This window comes from Protopterus annectens, chromosome 12.part0, assembly GCF_019279795.1.
Source record: "Protopterus annectens isolate FY-2018-M chromosome 12.part0, PAN1.0, whole genome shotgun sequence".
NCBI lineage: Eukaryota > Metazoa > Chordata > Ceratodontiformes > Protopteridae > Protopterus > Protopterus annectens.
This window is the reverse complement of record NC_056746.1, coordinates 1,088,913,826-1,088,933,731: the sequence shown is the minus strand read 5'-3', so window position 1 is coordinate 1,088,933,731 and position 19,906 is coordinate 1,088,913,826. Positions and strand designations below refer to the sequence as shown.

The 19,906-nt window shown below is 45.2% G+C and overlaps 1 protein-coding gene across 1 annotated transcript in view; it reads left to right on the top strand.

Moving 5' to 3' along the window:
* The window catches only part of LOC122816990 (protein MTSS 1-like), a gene marked incomplete in the record, with an annotated part of 941,883 nt that overhangs the window by 468,321 nt on the left and 453,656 nt on the right, over positions 1–19,906 (top strand). Inside the window, 1 exon segment of the mRNA XM_044090103.1 lies at positions 11,596–11,670. Within this exon segment, the coding sequence (XP_043946038.1) occupies positions 11,596–11,670 (75 nt within the window).

The window sequence follows — 19,906 nt, the reverse complement described above, 5'->3', positions numbered from 1 at the left end:
CCGTGGCAGAGCAGGACAAGGGTGGACACCGCCCTAGAAGCAGATGGGGCCCGAGGAGTGGTGCGTCCAGAGAAGCTTTCTCTGACCGGCCCACCCAGCGACCCTGAGGGGTTGCCCTACTGCTCCTCTCTGGAGGCAGTCGGGGGACACTTTTCGAGGCACCTGGCAGCTTGGGAGTCCATCACGACAGACTGCTGGGTGCTTCGCATCATATCCAGAGGATACCAGATTTCCTTCTCTCACACCCCTCACCAACCCAAACGCCTCCCCAACGTCCCACCCGATCAGAAGGAGGCTGCAGCTGCAGAAATTCAGCAGCTCTTAGGAAAAAGAGCCATCCAACACGTCCCCCCAGACAAGTTCGGATCGGGTTACTACTCCAGGTTCTTTTTTGGTGCCAAAAAAGACGGGCGACCTAAGGCCAATCCTCGATCTGTCCCTCCTGAACTTGTCAGTAACCAAAGAAAAGTTCCAGATGGTCACCCTTCAATCCATTCTCCCCCTGTTGCGGGAGAGCGACAGGATGTGCTCGATAGACCTCAAGGATGCGTATTACCACATTTTGATGGACAAGTGATCCAGGAGGTTTCTCCGCTTCCGGCTAGGAGACAGTCATTATCAGTTCTGGGTCCTTCCCTTTGGTCTCACCTTAGCCCCCAGGGTGTTCACCAAGGTATTAGCAGTGATAGCGGCCCACCTGAGGCTTCAGGGAATGCAGGTGTTTCCATACCTAGACGACTGGCTCCCGACCGCCCCAACAAGGCATCTACTCTGCTCAGCCAGGAATTACTTTCTCCACCTTACTCCCCAGTTGGGGATCACCGTCAACATGGACAAATCCTTTCTCAACCCCACTCAAGTGATGGACTTTATCGGGGCCAGATTAGACACCAACAATTTACTAGCCTTCTTAACCACCGATCGACTTCACACCCTGAGGCTACATGTGTGGGCCATTTTACTATCGTCTGCTCCCCCGGCGGGATTGGTCCTGAGGGCACTGGGCTCCATGGTGGCCGCAATTACCCTGCTCCCCATGGCTCGCCTGAACATGAGGGTTTTGCAGTGGACTCTCCAAGTCCAATGGTCCTTCCGCTGATACCCTCTGTCACCCCATTCCCCTCAGCAAGGCTTGCAGAAGGGCTCTCGCATGGTGGTTACAATCACCGGACCTCCAAGCGGGACTCCCTTTCTCCATGGCCCCTCCACTAGCCACGGTGACCACGGACGCCTCCCGCCTCGGGTGGGGGGGGGGCATTATGCAGGCAGGATGGTCCAAGGCACGTGGAACGATACAGAGACCTCGTTGCATATAAATGTTCTAGAGATGAGGGCAGTGCTGTTGTCGTTGCAAGCACTTCAGAGCCTTCTTCCTACAAGAACAGTTGCAGTTCAGTCAGACAGCATGTCAGTGGTCTGGTACATCAACAAACAGGGGGGAACCAGGTCCTACCCACTCTGTCGAGAAGCTATGAGAGTGTGGGAATGGGTGATCTCCACCAACCGCTTTCTTATTGCAACACACATTCTGGGATGGTCCAACATCCTGGAGGACCAACTCAGTCGCACCATACTGTCCCTTTACGAGTGGTCTCTCAATCCCCAGGTAGCGAAGCGGATATTTGCCGTATGGGGACAACCCTGTTGCAATCTCTTCACCTCTCCTTCAAACACGAAATGCAACAACTACTTCGCTCTAATTCCTCCCACCGGGGAATTCCCGAGAGACGCTCTGGTGCATGCTTGGCCTCCTGGTCTACTCTGTGCTTTCCCGTCTGTACCTCTGATACTGAAAATTCTACAGAAAGCCAGTCGGTTGGGGAGCAAAATGATCCTCATTGCCCCATTCTGGCCTCGTCAAGCTTGGTTCCCTTACCTCTGGTCTCAACTGGTGAATCCGCCTTGGATTCTAGATCCCCTTCCGGATCTGATTTCCCACCCCCTAGGCCTCCCAGTCCCGAACCTGGACAATCTCAAACTTACGGCTTGGTTGCTCCAGTTCCACTCATAGCTAGGACTCCCGGTATCTCCTCCCCAGTTAAAGCTATCCTAGTAGCAGCACACAAGCTCTCTACTAGGAAAGTCTATAGGAGTAAATGGAAACGTTTCGCTATTTGGGCGGAGCATCAGAACCTAGACCCTTTCACAGCTCCGTTGCCCACCGTCTTGGATTTCCTTTCAGGGCTTTTTCATCAGGGGGCTAGCTGTTCCACAGTCAAAGTTCAACTAGCAGCTATCTCTCATTACCACGTGGGACATGAACTGGGTCCATTGATCACCTCGAAGTTATGCAAGACCTTTCTGAAGTGCATCTTCTTACTCAGACCTCCAATAAAGGAAGTAGTGCCTCCCTGGGATTTGACGTTAGTACTCCAGGCCTTGACAGCTCCCCTCTTTGAACCTGCAGCTTCAGCTAATCTCAAACATTTGTCATGGAAAACGGCCTTTCTCGTTGCTATTACTTCAGCTAGGAGGGTTTCTGAACTTCAAGCCCTGTGTATAAAACCTCCTTATTTTACCTTCCACAAGGATAGGGTTTACCTCAGGACCCAATCCCTCATTCCTTCTTAAGATTGCTTCCGAGGCAAATATTAACCAATCTATTAATCTGCCAGTTTTCTTTCCTGAATACCAGAACAAAGGAGAATACAAACTGCATTCTTTAGATGTGCATAGACAGCTGCGCTTTTACATTCATAGAACGGCTGGACATAGACAATCCGACCAGTTGTTTGTCTCCTTTGCCAAATTTAATTTAGGTAAGTCTGTGTCGAAGGTCACCTTGTCGAGGTGGATTTCACAATGCATTCTTTTGGCTTATGAGAGTTCTGGCAGGCCCGCACCTCAGGGAGTCCGTGCTCACTCTACTCGGTCCATGTCTACTTCTGCTGCTTTTCGGGCTGGAGTACCCCTGGATGATATTTGCTCAGCAGCCACTTGGGCTTCACCTCATACCTTCATCAACCATTATAAATTGGATATTATCTCTAGAGGGAGAGCATCCTTTGGCTCTGCAGTGCTCCGGAACATCCTTCCATGAAGGCCGCCCAAGGTACAGGTAGCTGGGGACTCTGTCCCAAAGGTTGTTGACAAATGAAGTCAACTACTTCAGATTAAGAAGTTATGTGCTCACCATAACGTTCCATCTGAGTAGGCGGACTTCATTTGTCTGCAACCGTCACACCCACCTTCCACCGACCTTTGGATGTTTTTTTGGCCAGAAGTCTTTACTCTGCCCTTTTAAGGAAGGTAGTTAGTTTCCTTTTTCAGCCTTTTTGGTTATGGGCAAACTTGATCTGAGGTCAGTCAGGGATGGCAGGGGATTATGTGTGAAGGGGAGGAGCTAGGAGCTCGGATCTAAGCTGTGAAAGATTGCCAGCTCGGATCCGAATCCCAAAGGTTGCAGACAACTGAAGTCCACCTACTACATAACTTCTTATTTTGAAACAAAAGTGGAAGAAGCTATTTCAGATGACGTAAAGGTGAAAATCTGTTGGTATATGTCAGAAGGAACAGCCAGAACGTATTAAGTGGAGAAATTCATTTTTCCATCAAAAGGACACAAGGGTTCTGTATAAGCATCTGGTGACATCGCTACATATTCAAGGTTGTGTATAAATTTAAACTGTTTGATACGGGGTCACCAAAGTGGTAGCAAAGTCTGTATAAGAAACCTTATGAGGAAACGCACACTTTAATGGGATAATGGAAGCATAATAGAAACATCTGAAGTAGTTGACTTAATTTGGTCTTCAACTTGTGGATTACAGACCCGTATCAGATCCATGAAGGCCGCATTTCCAGCATCTGATCCAAGCTCCTCCCCTTACCCATAATGCTCCCTGTCTCCTTCCTCTCTTCAGATCTTGTTTGCCTCTGCAAAAGCAAGCAGCGTGGTCTGAGCTCTAGGCCTATAGTGGGTAGTGTAAGTGCTCTTTTTTGATCTTTTTTCTACCTTTCTTGACGTTTATCTCTCGCTTTCTATCTTTTCTCTCCCCGCGACAGTCATCTGTTTAAAAAAAAAAAGATCTCCCCCCCTATGGCCTATTTCCTTTTGTGTGTGTGTGGGTGTGTACCTGACCTATTTAGGGATGTAAAAAAGAAAAAGTAGGTAGTGTCACCAAAGGCAGAGCACATCAGAATACAAAATTCAGAGAACGAACGGTTCCACCACCAATCCTGATAAAAACTAAAACTGGAAAATTTTAATAAAAATGAACAATAATAAATTGAAACACACTCACTCATAAACCGTTCGTTCTATTTAGGGATGTCTGAAGCCCCTAAATTTGGATTTAGGAAGTGCACAGTGTGTGACCATAAGCTTTCCCCAGCTGATGAGCACAGCGCACCTTCAGAGACCTCCTGTCCTATCTGTGCTGGGTTCAACCCCAGAGCATTGAAGGACATGAGGGACTAATTGATCCTGAAAGGATTACTACCTTCCCTGGGGATGGTAGCCCCTGCACCCCCCTCTTCAGGGACAGCAGCTGTGTCTTCTTTCTCTTCCCCTGGCCTCTGGAACTCAAACTCCCACCAAGAGATCTGGGGAAGGAGATAAGATCAAAAGAAGCAAGCCACAGAAGCAGTTCCCTGACTGCTCGGCCCTGGCTGGCTCACCAGCTAAAATTTAGGCCACCAACTAAACCCGGATTGCCCCGGCTTCAACCCCCAAGGTTCTCCCCTGAGCTGGAGGAATCATAGGCCAGGTCATCATATAGGTCTCCCCCTCACCGGCATTCTAGACCAGTTTCTGTGGCGTCGTCTTCCTGCTCCACCTGGAGTCTCAGTGAAGCAGAGATGGACAAGATGATGGAGAGATTTATCAGCACCCAAATGCAGATGGGGTCGTGCCGGCACCTTCTCCCTCTGGAGGGGGGGAAGCTCACAGTTCTTTTTTTATGCCGATAATTCCTTCTCCGATCTGACCTGTGGTTTCAGAGCCCCTGCATCTGAGGACCCTTGGGGGTCAGGGCCGACGGTACCTTTTACCTCTACTCCAGCCATTGTCTTGAGTGTGTTGGATCAGACCAGGTTGGATCAGCGCTCTGGGAGCTGTAGTACCTGGGTTGGATCCGAGGGATTGCTGTCTGCTTCGAGCCTTTCAGAGCACAGTACTTTCCTTGGTATCTCGGCTCCTGGAGTCTCTGCTCTGACTCCCCTGTCAGGTCAGAGGGGAACTGTTCCAACCAGTATTTCCTAGAAGGTCCGTTCCCCTTCAGGCTTTGATGTGGTGGAGAGGGTTCTGTCAGTGTCGAGACCCTTGACCATCTCGTCCTCTGACTCTGTCTAGACTCCCTTTGCTTTGGGTGCGATCCCGGCCATGTTGTCTCAGGGACAGCCTGTGCCCATTTTGCCTCAGGAAGCTCCCCCGAGGGAGCAGCAGGAAGTTTGCAAGTCCTCCCCAGAGGGTCCCACTGAGGAGGTTCCTCGCAAACGAACGTCTAAGAGGAGGCACTTGGATTCCCCACCAGATTCCCTTACCGAAGACGGTGATTTGGAGGAAAGGGGAAGATTCCCTATGTTCTGCCCAAAAAATGACCTCTGAGTCCGTGTTCTTGGAGGCACAGGGCCATCTACTTCTTGGGTGTCCCCTCTTGTGGATCTTTTGTTGGATCTGATAACATTAATGGCATGGAAGGAACTGGACACTATGGCGCCTACTCCTAAGTGCATGGATTAAGTGCATGGATGAAGTGCTTAGTCCCTCTTCAAATGGGGCTTGCTGGAACAAGGAATCCCCCGTGGATGCTATGGTTGTGGCAGCCGCCACCAAGAAAGAGCTTGTGCAGAAGAGCTCTATGGTTCATCCTCCTGATCGAGAGTCAAGAGTGATGGACCATTTGGGAAGCAGGTGTATGCTTCAGCGACCTTCTCTGTAAGAGTGCTGTACTACATGGCACACGTCATTCAACTGCAGCGAGACTTGGTCAAGGAGATCGTTGTCAACCTTTGAGTCCATTTCGGTGGGGATAAAAAGACCTCCTCTGCTCAGATGCCCACTCTCACGGCTGTGGCATATATGTCCATATGTCTTCTCTGCAATGCCACGGAGGGAGCCACTAGGGTGCTGGCACTGGCGTTGACATTAGGTGCCATGCCTGGCTCTGACTTTGTCAGTTTTCGGACCCTTCAAGGCGTCATTTACAAATGCCCCTTATGGTGGTTATCCCCTTTTTGGGAAGTCAGTCAGAGAGACATTGGTCCAGAGTGAGAAGGGTGGGAAGAGACGGTCTGCTGTCGGGATCCGCTGCTCCTCCCCTCAAAAATCCTTCGCAAGGAATCAGAGAGGGACGAAGATGATGTGGTTCTGAAAGTGTTGCGCGTTTTCCTGTGACACTCAGGACTCGCCTTCCCCAGAGGCAGAGGGGGTTATGATAGACACCGCCCTATGGACAGAGTGGATCCAAGAAATTACAGGTCCCAAGAACCTTTCTCTGACAAACCTGGGCAGCAGCCCTGAAGGGCTGCCCGACTGCTTATCTCTGGAGGCAGTTGGGGGTCACTTCACCCAGTGGCATTGGGAGTCCATAGCAACAGATCGTTGGGTGTTGCAGATTATATCCAGAGGATATTCCATCCTATTCAACGAACCACCATGACCACAGAAGCACCTCCTGGACATCCCACCCGCGCAAAGGGAGGAAGCAGCTATAGAAATAGAAAAGCTGCTAAGAAAACAAGTCATCCAGCCTGTTCCCCAAGATCAATCCAGATCAGGCATTTATTCCAGGTTCTTTTTAGTGCTAAAGAAATTGGGGGACCAAAGAACCATTCTGGATCTTTCCACCTTGAAACCTGTCAGTAGCAAAGGCAAAATTCTGGATGGTCACTCTTCAACCCATCCTGTCCTATCTGCAGACGAACGATTGGATGTACCCGATCTACCTCCAGGACGGATACTATCATATCAAGATGGACAGGCACTCTCTGAGCTTTGTTTGCTACCGGCTAAGAGCCAATAATTATCAGTTCAGAGCCCTTCCCTTTGGTCTCACCACAGCCCCCAGGGTGTTCACCAAGGTTATGGCAGTAGTAGTGGCGGCTCACCTGAGACTTCAGGGTATTCAGGTCTTCCCTTTCCTGGATGATTGGCTCTTCGCTGCCCCTTCCAAGCATCTACTTTGCCAAGCCAGGGGCCGTTTAATCTTGCTAACAAAAAGACTGGGTATCACCATCAATCTCAACAAACCTTCACTGGCCCCGGTTCAGATCTTAGATTTCATTGGGGCTTGGTTGGACACAATTCAAGTAAAAGTTTTCCTTACCTCAGACAGGATATACCATCTTAAATTGCATGTTCTTCAAGCCCAGGTTCCGACAGCAGAAGTTGTACTAAGGGTGTTGGAGTCTATGGCGGCCACAATCAACCAAGTACCCTTAGTGCGCCTTCACATGCGGATTCTCAAGTGGACGCTTGCTGTTCAGTGGTCCCTGTTAGATCTGCCGTTGTCACATCCTGTTTTCATCTCCCGAGTAGGACTCTCTTCAGTGGTGGACTCTGTCCCGGGATCTAATCAGAGGGTGCCTTTTTCTTCCGTCCTTGCCGCAAAACCACTGTGACCACAGACTGACTCCAGCTCAGGTGGGGGGGCATTGCTTGGGAAGGATGGTCCAAGGCATGTGGTCCCCACCTGAGACCAGCTTGCATATCAGTGTCCTAGAGATGAGGACTGTTCTTGCATTTGTAGGCTGTTCATGTCCATCTCCCTCTAGGGACAACTGCAGTTCAGACAGACAATAAGTAGGCAGTCTGGTACATCAACAAACGGGGGAACCAGATCTTATCCCTTATGTTGCAAAGCCATGAGAGTGTGGGAGTGGGTGATCTCTGCCGGTCGTTTTCTGGTGGCAACGCACATCCCGGGGCTGTCCATCATTCTTGCAGACAGGCTCAGCAGGTCTATTCTGATGACTTATGAGTGGTCTCTGAATCCTTCAGTGGCAGAACAGATCTGGGTTTGTCCTTGCTGCAATCTTTTTGCATCTTCTTCCAGTGTGAAACGCACTGAATTATTCGCTGTGAACCTTCCTCAGGGGGGAAGCCCCCAGAGATGCACTGGTACATGTTTGGCCTCCCGGTCTTCTGTATGCTTATCCTCCACTACCCTTCATTTCGAAGTTTCTTCAGAAAGCTCGCAGGCTGGGGAGCAATGTGATCCTCATTGCCCCATTCTGACCTTGCCAAGTTTGGTTTCCCTCTCTATGGTCTCATACCTAGTAGTTTCACCATGGACGTTGGATTTGGTTCCGTATCATATTTCTCATCCCTAAGGGATTCCTCACTCCAACCTGGACAGTCTGAAGCTCACTGCTTGTCTGCTCCAGTTCCCATGATTGTTGAGACTCCTGGTTTAAGATCCCCAGTTAAGACTATTCTGGTGGTGACTCAAGTCTTCCACTAGAAATGTTTATCATAGCAAGTAGAAACGTTTTTCCATATGGGCTTTGCAGTGTACGTTAGACCCTTTTACTGCCCCTGTGTGTGCAGTTTGAGTTTTTGGCTGAATTTTTTTTAGCAGGGTGCCAGTTCCTCCACAAAGTCCAGTTGGCAGCTATTTCCAGTTTTCTTGTGGGGGTAAGCATGTCATCATTGGCTTCTTCTAAACATTGCAAGACCTTCCTTAAAGGTACCTTTCTTTTTAGACACCCAGTGAAGGATCCTACGCCCCCATGGGACCTTGCTTTAATGCTTCAGGCTTTTGCCCCCCCCCCCCTCTTTTGAATCTGCAGCTTCTGTAGATTTACAGGGTTTGTCTTGGAAGACTGCCCTTGTGGTCGCCGTTACTTCTGCCAAGAGGGTGTCAGAACTTCAAGCTTTTATCCATTAAGGTTCCTTATATGATCTTTCACAAAGACAGTGTGTCCTTGTGTACCAACCCGTCTGTCCTTCCTTAAGTAGCGTCAGAAGTGAATATCAGTAAGACAATCAGTCTTCCAGTTTTATTCCCTAATTTTCAAAACAAGGGGGAATACAGATTACATCTGCTGAATGTGCATAGACAATTGAGATTTTACTTGCACAGGATGAAAGCTTTTCTTAAATCAGATCCGTTGTTTCTTATTCCAAACCTTTCTTAGGTAAACCAGTTTGTAACAATTGCTCGTTGGATTTCACAATGCATTATTCGAGCGTACTCTGTCAAGGGAATTTCCCCTCCAGGGCAGGTAAAGGAGCATTCGACTAGGTCTATGGCTTCTTCAGCTGCCTTTTGGTCCAGGGTTTCGCTGGATGATATATGTTCTGCAGTCATTTGGTCCTCATCTCATACCTTCATTTCACATTACAAATTGGATATTGTATCAAGGAGCAGGGCATCCTTTGGCCCCGCTGTGCTCTGGAATATCCTTCCATGAGGGCCACCCAGCTGTTTGGTAGCTGGGGACTCTGTCCCACAGGTTGAAGACCAAATTAAGTCAACTACTTCAGATAAAGAAGTTGTGCACTCACCAATAACATTCTGTCTGAGTAGTTGTACTTCATTTGTCTTCAACTGTCCCCCCCTACCTTGTCACAGTGATACTGACCATATATGGAGATGGTTACATTAGGAATGTTCATGGACATACCTGGGCTCAGAATTTTCAAATTACCATTAGTGGCAAGGTATTAGGTCGAGAATGTGTGATGTTTTTTAGCAGCAAACTCTATCTCAGGGGAAGGAGGAGACATGGGGCATTATGGGTAAGGAGAGGACCTTGGAGCTCTGATCAGATGCTGGAAATGCAGCCGTGATGGATCCGATACGGATCCGTAATCCACAGTGGAAGACAAATGAAGTACAACTACTCAGATGGAACGTTATGCTGAGTACATAACTTTTTTTTAATCGATTACATCATTTTTGGGTAAAAGTATTTACACAAAAATAAACTACTGAATTTGAAAATAGGGAAGGAAAGTATGTGAAACTTTGAGAAATTATCTAATCACTGAAAAGTGTAACTTTGTGCCTGTGGTGAGAGTTTAAACCCCAAATGACTTGGCCATCCTGCAGGTGTTGTCAAAATCGTGGTTTGAAACCAATTCCATAAAAATGCATTATGTATCCTTTGGGAAGTCATCTACCCCAGGAAAGTACCATATTCGACAGTACACCACCAAGAGATGACCCAGTTGTTCAGAATTTGGGAACTTGTGAAGACAGAAACCTCACTTTTCATCAACATGTGTTTGTTGTAAGAAAGTCCTTGTATAGCTTGTGGGACTGCATCTATATCTAGGGATGTCACCCCCCCTTTTACTCCGCCCTTTTTAGGCCATTCATTGAATATAATACCCCCTTTGACATGCATCTGTCCAGACACATGTAACAACTGGAATGGCCACAGTGGTATGTCTGTAACGTCCTACATGGACCAACTCAAAGCCCTGTCACTATACTTGGTATCCTACAGACTGGTAAGAGATTGCCTCTCTGGCATACCAGCTGTCCTCTGATCTATTACTGATGGGTTTGCTGCATGTAAGCAAGTTAAATGTCATTAGAAGTACTTGGTGTAGGGATTGTGGACCATCAACAGAACATCTTGGAGGGATGGTATATTTAGCATAGGATACCTCTGCTATATCCATTTTTAAGTTCAACTTAGATCTATGGATGGGAAACAGAAAATTTACCCTAGGACTGCCCCTGTACTGCTAATCAACAGAGGCAGCTCCTAAATGCTTTATTCTGTGCTTGGGTCCACTAAAATTATCTATGGTATGATCCCATTTATTCTCATTAGGGGTAATGCATAATTACCAACCATGGGATGGTTAAGGCCAGTCTATAACCCAATAGGATAGGTTTCTTTTGAGCACAAATAGGGAAATTATATAGGCTTAAAATGGCCCGCAAGGGCAGATAGCCTAGTACGTGCCTGTGAACCTTCAAAAGCTAGCATAGTATACTTCCCTGCTTTGTCAGTAGCTGCAGTTTGTGATGCTTGTAAATAAATTAAATAAAAAATGAAATACTAAACCTTCATTTGTAGCGAGCTAACTGTCTGCAGTGTTGAGGAGGACTTCACTGCATTTTTTTAAAACTCTTATTGCTGCATGTACAAAGAGGTGGCATGTTAAACATTTTTGTATCACGCTTATGCATTCTGTTAGCAATACACTACTGATGTGTCATTGTAAAATTTGGTTTCATATATAGTATAACCAGCTCTTGTAAGTATGCTTTCTTTGCTAATAAGAGTATTCTTATAGAAAACTGGGCATCAGCAATTCATTTTTCTTTGTTTGGTGACTTCATACTGAACTCACAGGGCCTTTTGTGAGGTCTCCAAATAACCTCACAAACCTGGTTACAAATGCACCATTCTAATTTTCTTGCTACATTACCTACTCTATCATCACAGAAATCTGCTTACTCTTGAAATCTAGTTTAGTACAGGGTTCAGAAGTGGTAATTTTGAGTTGTTTCTTAAAATGATCTTTGTAAAATAAATGCAAACTGCTAAATTGCTCAGATTGCTGTGTGATAGTTTATTTCAAACTCTATCTTTTTTTGCAGTGCCCTATTAGTTGCAACTTGCAGGAGTTTTAGCTAAGGACATTGTTTAAGCAATCTCATATGGTGCTAATGTATGTATATTTTGCAGAGTACAAGAAAGCACGAGCAGAACTGAAAAAAAAGTCTTCAGATACACTGAAACTGCAAAAGAAAGCCAAAAAAGGTAGGCCTGTCATAAGTTTTGCTTGTTTAAATAAGCTTTTTAAAGTTTTTTTTTTCTTCCTGCATCTCCCCTTAACACTGAACATACCCAACTTTTGAGATCAAGGAGAGAGAAAAAAACAAACAGCACATCACTAGCTACCTGCTTAAAATATAGATTTGTCTGCTGAAAACTAATAGTACGTAGCTAAATTGGTAAGAAACGAATCATATCTTAAAGTTCTGGCTAAATGTACAGTATAGTTGGTTGTGGAGTGCCTGCATTTGTCATTAAGGGAAGCATAGCACAGTACACTGAAGAATTTGGCATGTACATCATACCTGCAGAAAATGCGGGTTAATTGGACATTTTTGAAAGCACTTTTTTCCTTTATAGAGTCGTTTTTGTTCCATTACGTGTTTGGCACTAGTAAGACAAATCTTTCACTTTAAAGTGTTATGTTGTAGTACTATGAACTTTCGTTTTTAGTAATGCATCATCTTTTGGTTTGGAAGTATTGAATATTCACTATGAGCAAGTGTTTGAGAGTTATTGTAATTCCAGGCATGCATTTTATTCATTGAAGTGAAGTGTACTTTTTCCCTAAGTACATAGGTTTTACTGTACCTATGCAGACAGTTTTAGGAGTACTCTATGTACCTAAGGGTTGTTGTGCCTTATGGAACTGAAACAGCAAGTCCGACAGCAGTAAAATCCTTTGGAAAGCTCAGCACCTAATGGTTTGGACTTAAGCAAATCAGTTTTCTGTGGATCCTGTTCTGTCAAAACACTTTCACACCATTCATGCTAAAGTTTAAACTGTAGACTTTATCTTACATACAGTCCATATTGATTTTTTTTCTTTTTAGTACATTTACAGTATATAGCCTTTATACCAAAGATGCCCAGAAAGAAAAGTGAAAGTAGGTTTTGATAAGCTTGATTTATGAGCTATGAAAGTGCTTACAAAGGGTAAAGGCACTGTACACTGTAACCCAGCAGTTTACTTTCTGGTTTTCTTTGTATGTTGCAAAAGTACTTCATGCCTAATTTTGTCTCTCACACACACGTGTATGCATTGTTTAAAAACTAGGAAATTCTTAGAAGAAATTTAGAGGTAGTGACCAAATAACTACCGATAACAGGGCGGTCCCTGTTATTTACTCTTGGAGAAAATTGAACTAACATGGCAGATTCCATTGAATGCTTGTTTCTACCCAGGTCTTAACGACATTTGCGCTATTTTATGTTTATTAAAACTTAAGAGTCTAACAAGATAAAGTAACATATTAGCACTACAAGTGCTGTCAACAAAGGTATATTGTAGATGTATTTAGTGACCATTGTGACTACTTACTTGTATGCTTTTAATTAATGTATTAAGGGTTAACTTGATTGTTTTAATATGGGGAAGTAATTAGTTCAGAATTAATCACATGGTTAAGGAAGAACAAGTTTTAAGCAGAAAACTTGTTGAATGTTTTTATCTGAAGAAGATGTTCATCGTGCATACAGCTGCAGCAATAACATATGGGTTCTCTGCCGTCAGGCGGTCCCTCGGTCGGCCGAATTCCAAAGTCTTGGTCCGGCGTCGGTTGTTGTCGCCTCTTTTCCTGACATCAGAGAGGCAGGAGTATATAAGACACAGCCGACACCATTTTCTTCTGTCTTTTTTGCCGCACGGTGCCCGAAGCAGAAGCAGTTCGCAAGTGCTGGTCGGCCAGCTCCTGAATTTACGAAAAATTTGGAAACCGAAGTCTTCATTAAAGCTAAGTACCCCGTTGGGGAAACTTTTCTTGCCTCAGACCGATGTCAGAAAAAGTTAACAATTGTATTAATTGTGGGAAGCAAATACCGCATAATGATTTCCATTCCCTTTGCATACCTTGTTTAGGCCCAGACCACGACGTCTCGGGCTGTCGCTTTTGTGCTTCTTTCAATAAACGCACTATCAAGCGTCGGGCGGAGTTCGCCCAACATTTATTTGGTAAAGCATTTGATTATAAAATGTCGTTGGAAACTCTGACTACCGTTTTGTCCAAAAAACGCAAGGACTGACACACGAGGGCCGCGGTCTCCACCGACACCACGCCAAAAACTGCTACATGTGGTCCGGTTCTCAGCGAGATACCTATGCAGTCCCTGACTACCGACGACACTTCTTTGGCGGGGTCTTCTGTACCCGAGACCGCTGGTATCTCGGCCCATACCCAGACTACAACCACCGAAGCCACTGTGAGCGTTGAGTCTCCTAATGTGGACAGGTCCACTTCCACCCATGGTGTCTTTAGACCCTCATCTTCCTTTTCCATTAAGGCCTTTACTAAGTCCGAATCAGCCAGGCATCCCAAGAGGCCTGTTGCACAGGGCCCATCCACAAGCCCCATGCCTAAAAAACAGATGCTTAAAATGGCTGAGGATTTAATTACTCTTATCAGGGGTTCCCAACCCCCTCCTGACAGAGGCCCAGAGTGGAGGAATATTCTCCCTCTTCTGATCAGGGCTCCATTTTTTCAGAACACACTGATGTAGAAGAGCAATCTTACTCCCCTTTTGAAGATTCCGATGCAGAGCAATCCATTCCTTCTGTATCTCCCCCTGAGGATTATTCTTTTGGGGAAACCTTGCACACTTTGAGGGAACACTTCCATTGGGAAGGCCAAGACCTTTCTGATTCCAAGAAAAGACTGAGGGAATTTCTTTTGTTACCTCAACACAGGCCTCTGGCGATACCTCCTGTCTTGGATGTACTTGATGATGTTTATTCGGAGGCTTGCCTTAACCCGGATTCCCTGCCTCCTGCCCCAGTCAAGCCTGATAGGTACTACAGAGTTCCTAACTCTCACCAATTTCTTTTCAAAAGCCATAATGCTGACCCTGAAACCATTTCTCAAGGCCCCAAGGGAATGAAGGCCTCTACTGCTAAGAATCCACTACCTTCCGAAAGGGAGTCAAGATCCTTAGAAAGGTGGGGGAAAAAGGTATATACCTCGGCCACCCTAGCCATGAGGGCCTTAAATTGTCGGTTTCATATGCTTAAATACCAGCAGTTTCTATCACAATTAAGAATTAAAATGTCTCAACCTGAACAACCAGATTTGAAGGAGTTGCAGGATATGATGCATAGTGAAGAACAAGTGGGTAAACATACCTTACAATGTGGTTATGATGCCCTAGAGGCCTCAAGTAGAGCTGCAGTTACAGGATCAGTTATTCGTAGGCATGCATGGCTTAGGGAACAAATCTTGCCTCATGTGAAAGCTAAGTTGCTAGATGCTCCCTTACAAAAGGATGTGCTTTTTGGTACTAATGCTGAGGAGATACTACGGAAAATGGAAGAAAAAGCCAAATCTATGCAAACTGTCAAAGCTTTTCTACAGGTTCCAGCCACCACATTTTAGCAGAAATTGGCCTTCTAAAAACTGGTCCTTTCCAGCCACGGACAGGCCCCAAAGAGGTAGATATAGACGCACAAGGGGCAGAGGTCAATCACAAGGATCTTACAGAGGCAGGCAATGGCAAGCTCCAGCACCAAGAGGTGGCGAAAACGGTGCACAGCAATACAGGAAAGAAACCCAATGACTTCCTCCTTTCCATGCCAAGCAAGTTTCAGCTGGCAGCACCCTTGGGAGGGAAGCTGGCATTATTTACAAGAAACTGGCATATGGTCACAACAGACAAATGGATCCTGGACGTTATAAACAGAGGCTACAGATTTCATTTTCACACTCTTCCAAAAATGAGAGGCATGCCAAACCTGCCACACAATCAAAGGACAGAGGCACAACTACAAATTTCAAAGCTCATAGACATGAAAGCTATTCAAGAGGTACCTACTCACGAACAAGGTCAAGATTTTTATTCCAGGCTGTTTCTGGTACCAAGGAAAGGAACCGACTGGAGACCCATTTTGGACTTATCCATCCTAAACACATTCTTACTCGTACCAAAATTCAAGATGATCACATTACAGCAGCTTCTTCCCATGCTGGGCAAGGGGTTTTGGCTGGTAACATTGGACCTCAAGGAGGCATACCTGCATGTCCCAATCAGACAAAGCTGCAGAAGATACCTCAGATTTCTTGCAGGTTCAATCCACTATCAATTCTCTGCATTGCCCTTTGGCTTATCTACTGCGCTCAGAGTATTCACGAAATGCCTGGCATCAGTAATTGCCTACTGCAGACTTCAAGGGATACAAATTTACCCTTATTTGTACGACTGCCTGATCCAAGCGGACAGCAAGCACATACTTCTGGAACATCTGGCTTATGCAACATGGTTACTGAATGCTCTGGGATACACAACCAACAAAGAGAAATCCAGGCTAACACCAGCTCAGAAAACAACTTTCCTGGGTGCCAACTTGGACACAAACACCCAGATGGCCTTTCTTACACCAGAAAAGCAGAGGCAACTAACTCAGTACTTCAAAATGCTAGCAAATTGTACCAGGCTTACTGCAAGGAAAGTCCTGCAGGCTCTGGGCTTCATGGCATCTTGCATTCTTTTAATCCCATGTGCAAAGTTGCATATGAGAAAACTTCAATGGTACCTAAACAATCTATGGTCTCAACACAGCCACAGTTTGGAAACAATAATACCAACAATTCCATGTTTGCAAAAGGAATTTCTATGGTGGGCTCAAGCATGTCAAACAAACACAGGTCTCCCATTCTGCAAGCCTCAAGCAAATCAAGTCATCACAACAGACGCCTCAGATTATGCCTGGGGGGTGCACATGACAGACAGGTGCATTCAGGGCAAATGGTCCCAAAAGGAAAAGCACCTTCACATCAATCAAAAAGAAATGCTAGCTGTAATAAATGCAATTACAGCTTTCAAGGACCTCCTGCATCCAGGTCAATTATTGATAAGAACAGACAACACCACAGTTATGTGGTACATAAACAAACAAGGAGGAACACATTCATACCCCCTGTGCAGACTAGCCATGACACTTTGGAACTTGGCTCTGGAATGGCAAATCTAACTTCAAGCACAGTACTTGCCAGGATTGGAAAACACGCTGGCAGACAATCTAAGCAGAAATATGACAGATCCACACGAATGGAGATTGCATCCTCAAGTGTTTACAGAGATAATCCAATCGTGGGGGAGGCCAGACATAGATCTCTTCGCCTCCCACAGGAATCAATTGGAAAAGTTTTGCTCAAGGACGTCTCATCCAAAGGCCTGGAGAGTGGACGCCCTTTCTTTCAGTTGGACAGCATGGACAGTTTACGCTTTCCCACCTCTGCCTCTTCTGCCCAAGGTGCTCTTGAAAGCAAGAGCAGAGAGACCAAAGATGATACTGATAGCTCCAGACTGGCCAAGACAACACTGGTACCCACTCCTGAGGAGCCTAACACATACTCCTCCCTGGTCCTTGCCCCTAATGTCTCTTCTGCTGACTCAGCACAACTACAAAACTCTTCACAGTCAGCTGAAAACACTAAATCTCGCTGCATGGAAAATTCCTTAACTCCTCAACAGACCTTACTCCCTAAAGAGGTACAGGATGTCATTTTGGAGGCCAGAAGGCCATCGACTAGAAAGGCTTACTCAGCAAAATGGAAACAGTTTTGCTCTTGGAATGAGAAGAAAGGCCAGGACCCTAAAAAACTAAATTTGCCTCCAGTATTACAGTATCTAGCTGAGCTGCTGAACAGTGGACTTTCATTTTCCTCCATAAAAATCCATGCCTCAGCCATTTCTGCAGAATTCAACATGGATCCACCCTTATTCTCTCACCCACTCTTAAGACAGTTCCTCAGAGGGGCTAAGAATATAAGACCACCAAGGAAACAACCAGTGCCAGCCTGGGATCTTAATTATATTCTAGAAAAATTAACATTGCCTCCATTTGAACCAGCTGCCTCAGCAGATTTGCAACATTTGTCCTGGAAAACAGCTTTCCTTCTGGCCATTACCTCAGCTCATAGGGTTTCGGAACTACAAGCCCTCATGGCTGTGCAGCCCTTTCTCATCTTCCATCAGGACAGGGTTTCCCTTCGAACCAACCCATCATTTATGCCTAAAGTGGTATCCAGGGTAGCTTTAAATCAAGCCATACAATTGCCTACATTTTACCCCAATCCTCAAAACAAAGGGGAAAGGCTGCTACACTCTTTAGACATCCATAGACAGCTACGTTATTATTTGGACAGAACAAAGCCTTTTAGGAAATCGGAACAACTTTTTGTGTCCTATGCTGTAGGAGCTCAAGGGAAGCCAGTGACCAAACAGACAATTTCAAAATGGATAGGCCACTGCATACGGTTTTATTACTCCTATCATGGAAAATCTGTCCCTAAGGGCATCAGATCCCTCTCCACCAGGGCCACAGCTACCTCTACAGCCTTCCTCAGAGGAGTTCCTACCAAAGATATTTTGGAGGCAGCCACTTGGAGTTCTGTACATACCTTCACAAGACACTACCACCTGCCTTTATATTCCAAAACTAGAGCAGGCTTTGCTACTGCTGTTTTGCAGGGCATTCTGGCTCATCCCAGTTTTACCTAGTGCCTACCACCCTGTGCATAGCTTTGGGATTCTACCCATATGTTATTACTGCAGCTGTATGCACGATGAACATAGTACAGTTTTGTACCTACCATAAATGTAGATGTTCGAGTGCTAATACAGCTGCAGTACAGATTTCCCTCCCTCCTTCCCCTCTTGGGTGTAAAGGTTTAGGACCTAACTCCTCTTCATACAAACTGTTTGGGTTATCCTTCTATGGTATATTTGCTTGCAACTACTGTTTTTTGATTGCATTGCATTGCATGTATATAATTATAATTTATGGATTGCCTTCCTACTGGGGGCACCTGACATCTGGGGCAAGAAAGACTGAAGAAAATGGTGTCGGCTGTGTCTTATATACTCCTGCCTCTCTGACATCAGGAAAAGAGGCGACAACAACAGACGCCGGACCAAGACTTTGGAATTCGGCCGACCGAGGGACCGCCTGATGGCAGAGAACCCATATGTTATTACTGCAGCTGTATTAGCACTCGAACATCTACATTTATGGTAGGTACAAAACTGTACTTTCTGGTTATTAATCGAACGAAAAGCACTTAATGAATACTACTCTGGACTGTCCTTTGTGGTTGCTGTTTACTCTATTGTATGCATTGTTTAGCCAGTCACCTTCGAGTATGCAAGAAAACGGGTGAGAAAAACTCCTTCATAAAATTCTGTTACAACAATGAGTTGGCATAACTGCATTTGTATGCAAAAATGTAAATTATTCTATAACTAATGTATTAAAAAAGTCGTGATGTATTCTGCTGAGTAAGTTCATTGCATCTGGTTTTGATGTGTTTTGTTAATCCTGGTCTTAAAGAAAAAAAGTTTTAGAATGACTGTTAACAAAAACGGAACTGGTTAGAAGTGCTGCATCGAGATTTTCATTTGTTGAATACATTGTCCAGTCGTCCTTGGTCAGTCCTGCAAGTTACAATTCATCCAGTATAAATTCTAGATTACTTCTTTTACTGTTTGACAAAACAGTTTATTATTTTGCAGTGGGGCAAACCCCAGCCTTCAAATGGGAAGAACCCTCACAACTACCAAATTACATATATTAATTTCATGAACAACAGTGGGGAAATAAGAACAGTGGCTACAATAGCCGAAAGTGGGTTTCAGTGCACTAATCGATCAGCACTTGAAGAATTGTTAAGTCTGTTGACAGGTTTCTGTTTTGTTAATGATAAAGTGTGGATGTTTTGGATTTTATTTTGAAGTAGATATTTCTGCAGATGTAGTTTGTGGAATGTGTACCACTCCAGGCATTTTTCCCCCAGAATTTTTCCATCTGACATAGTCACCTACCATTTGTCATCATGTGGCTCAAATGACTAGTTAATGGACATTGCTAATATGTGTTGCTTTGCTTCCTGCCCAGTTTGGACTAGAATTTTAATTGCTCTGGGTGTTGGGAGCCAGTATTTTTCTTTTTTTTTTGTATGGAATAATTTAACTTGTCCTTCCTTCCTCCAGGACCTTTGGGAGGTGGGTCACTGTTACAGTTCTAGCAAGTGCTTCTGTGTGAGCAGCCTCCCCCCTCCATCCACCCATAAGAGCCTGTCATTTAATTGAGTCCAGTTTTAGCATGGTGGTTAAATTAAATCACAGTTTATTCAAAGCTGCACTAATTTACTTTGCTTTTTTGAAGTGTAGCTTGTGTACGTATGGATTTATTATTTTATTTTTGTCGATGTAGTTATGCAGTTACTGATTGTGA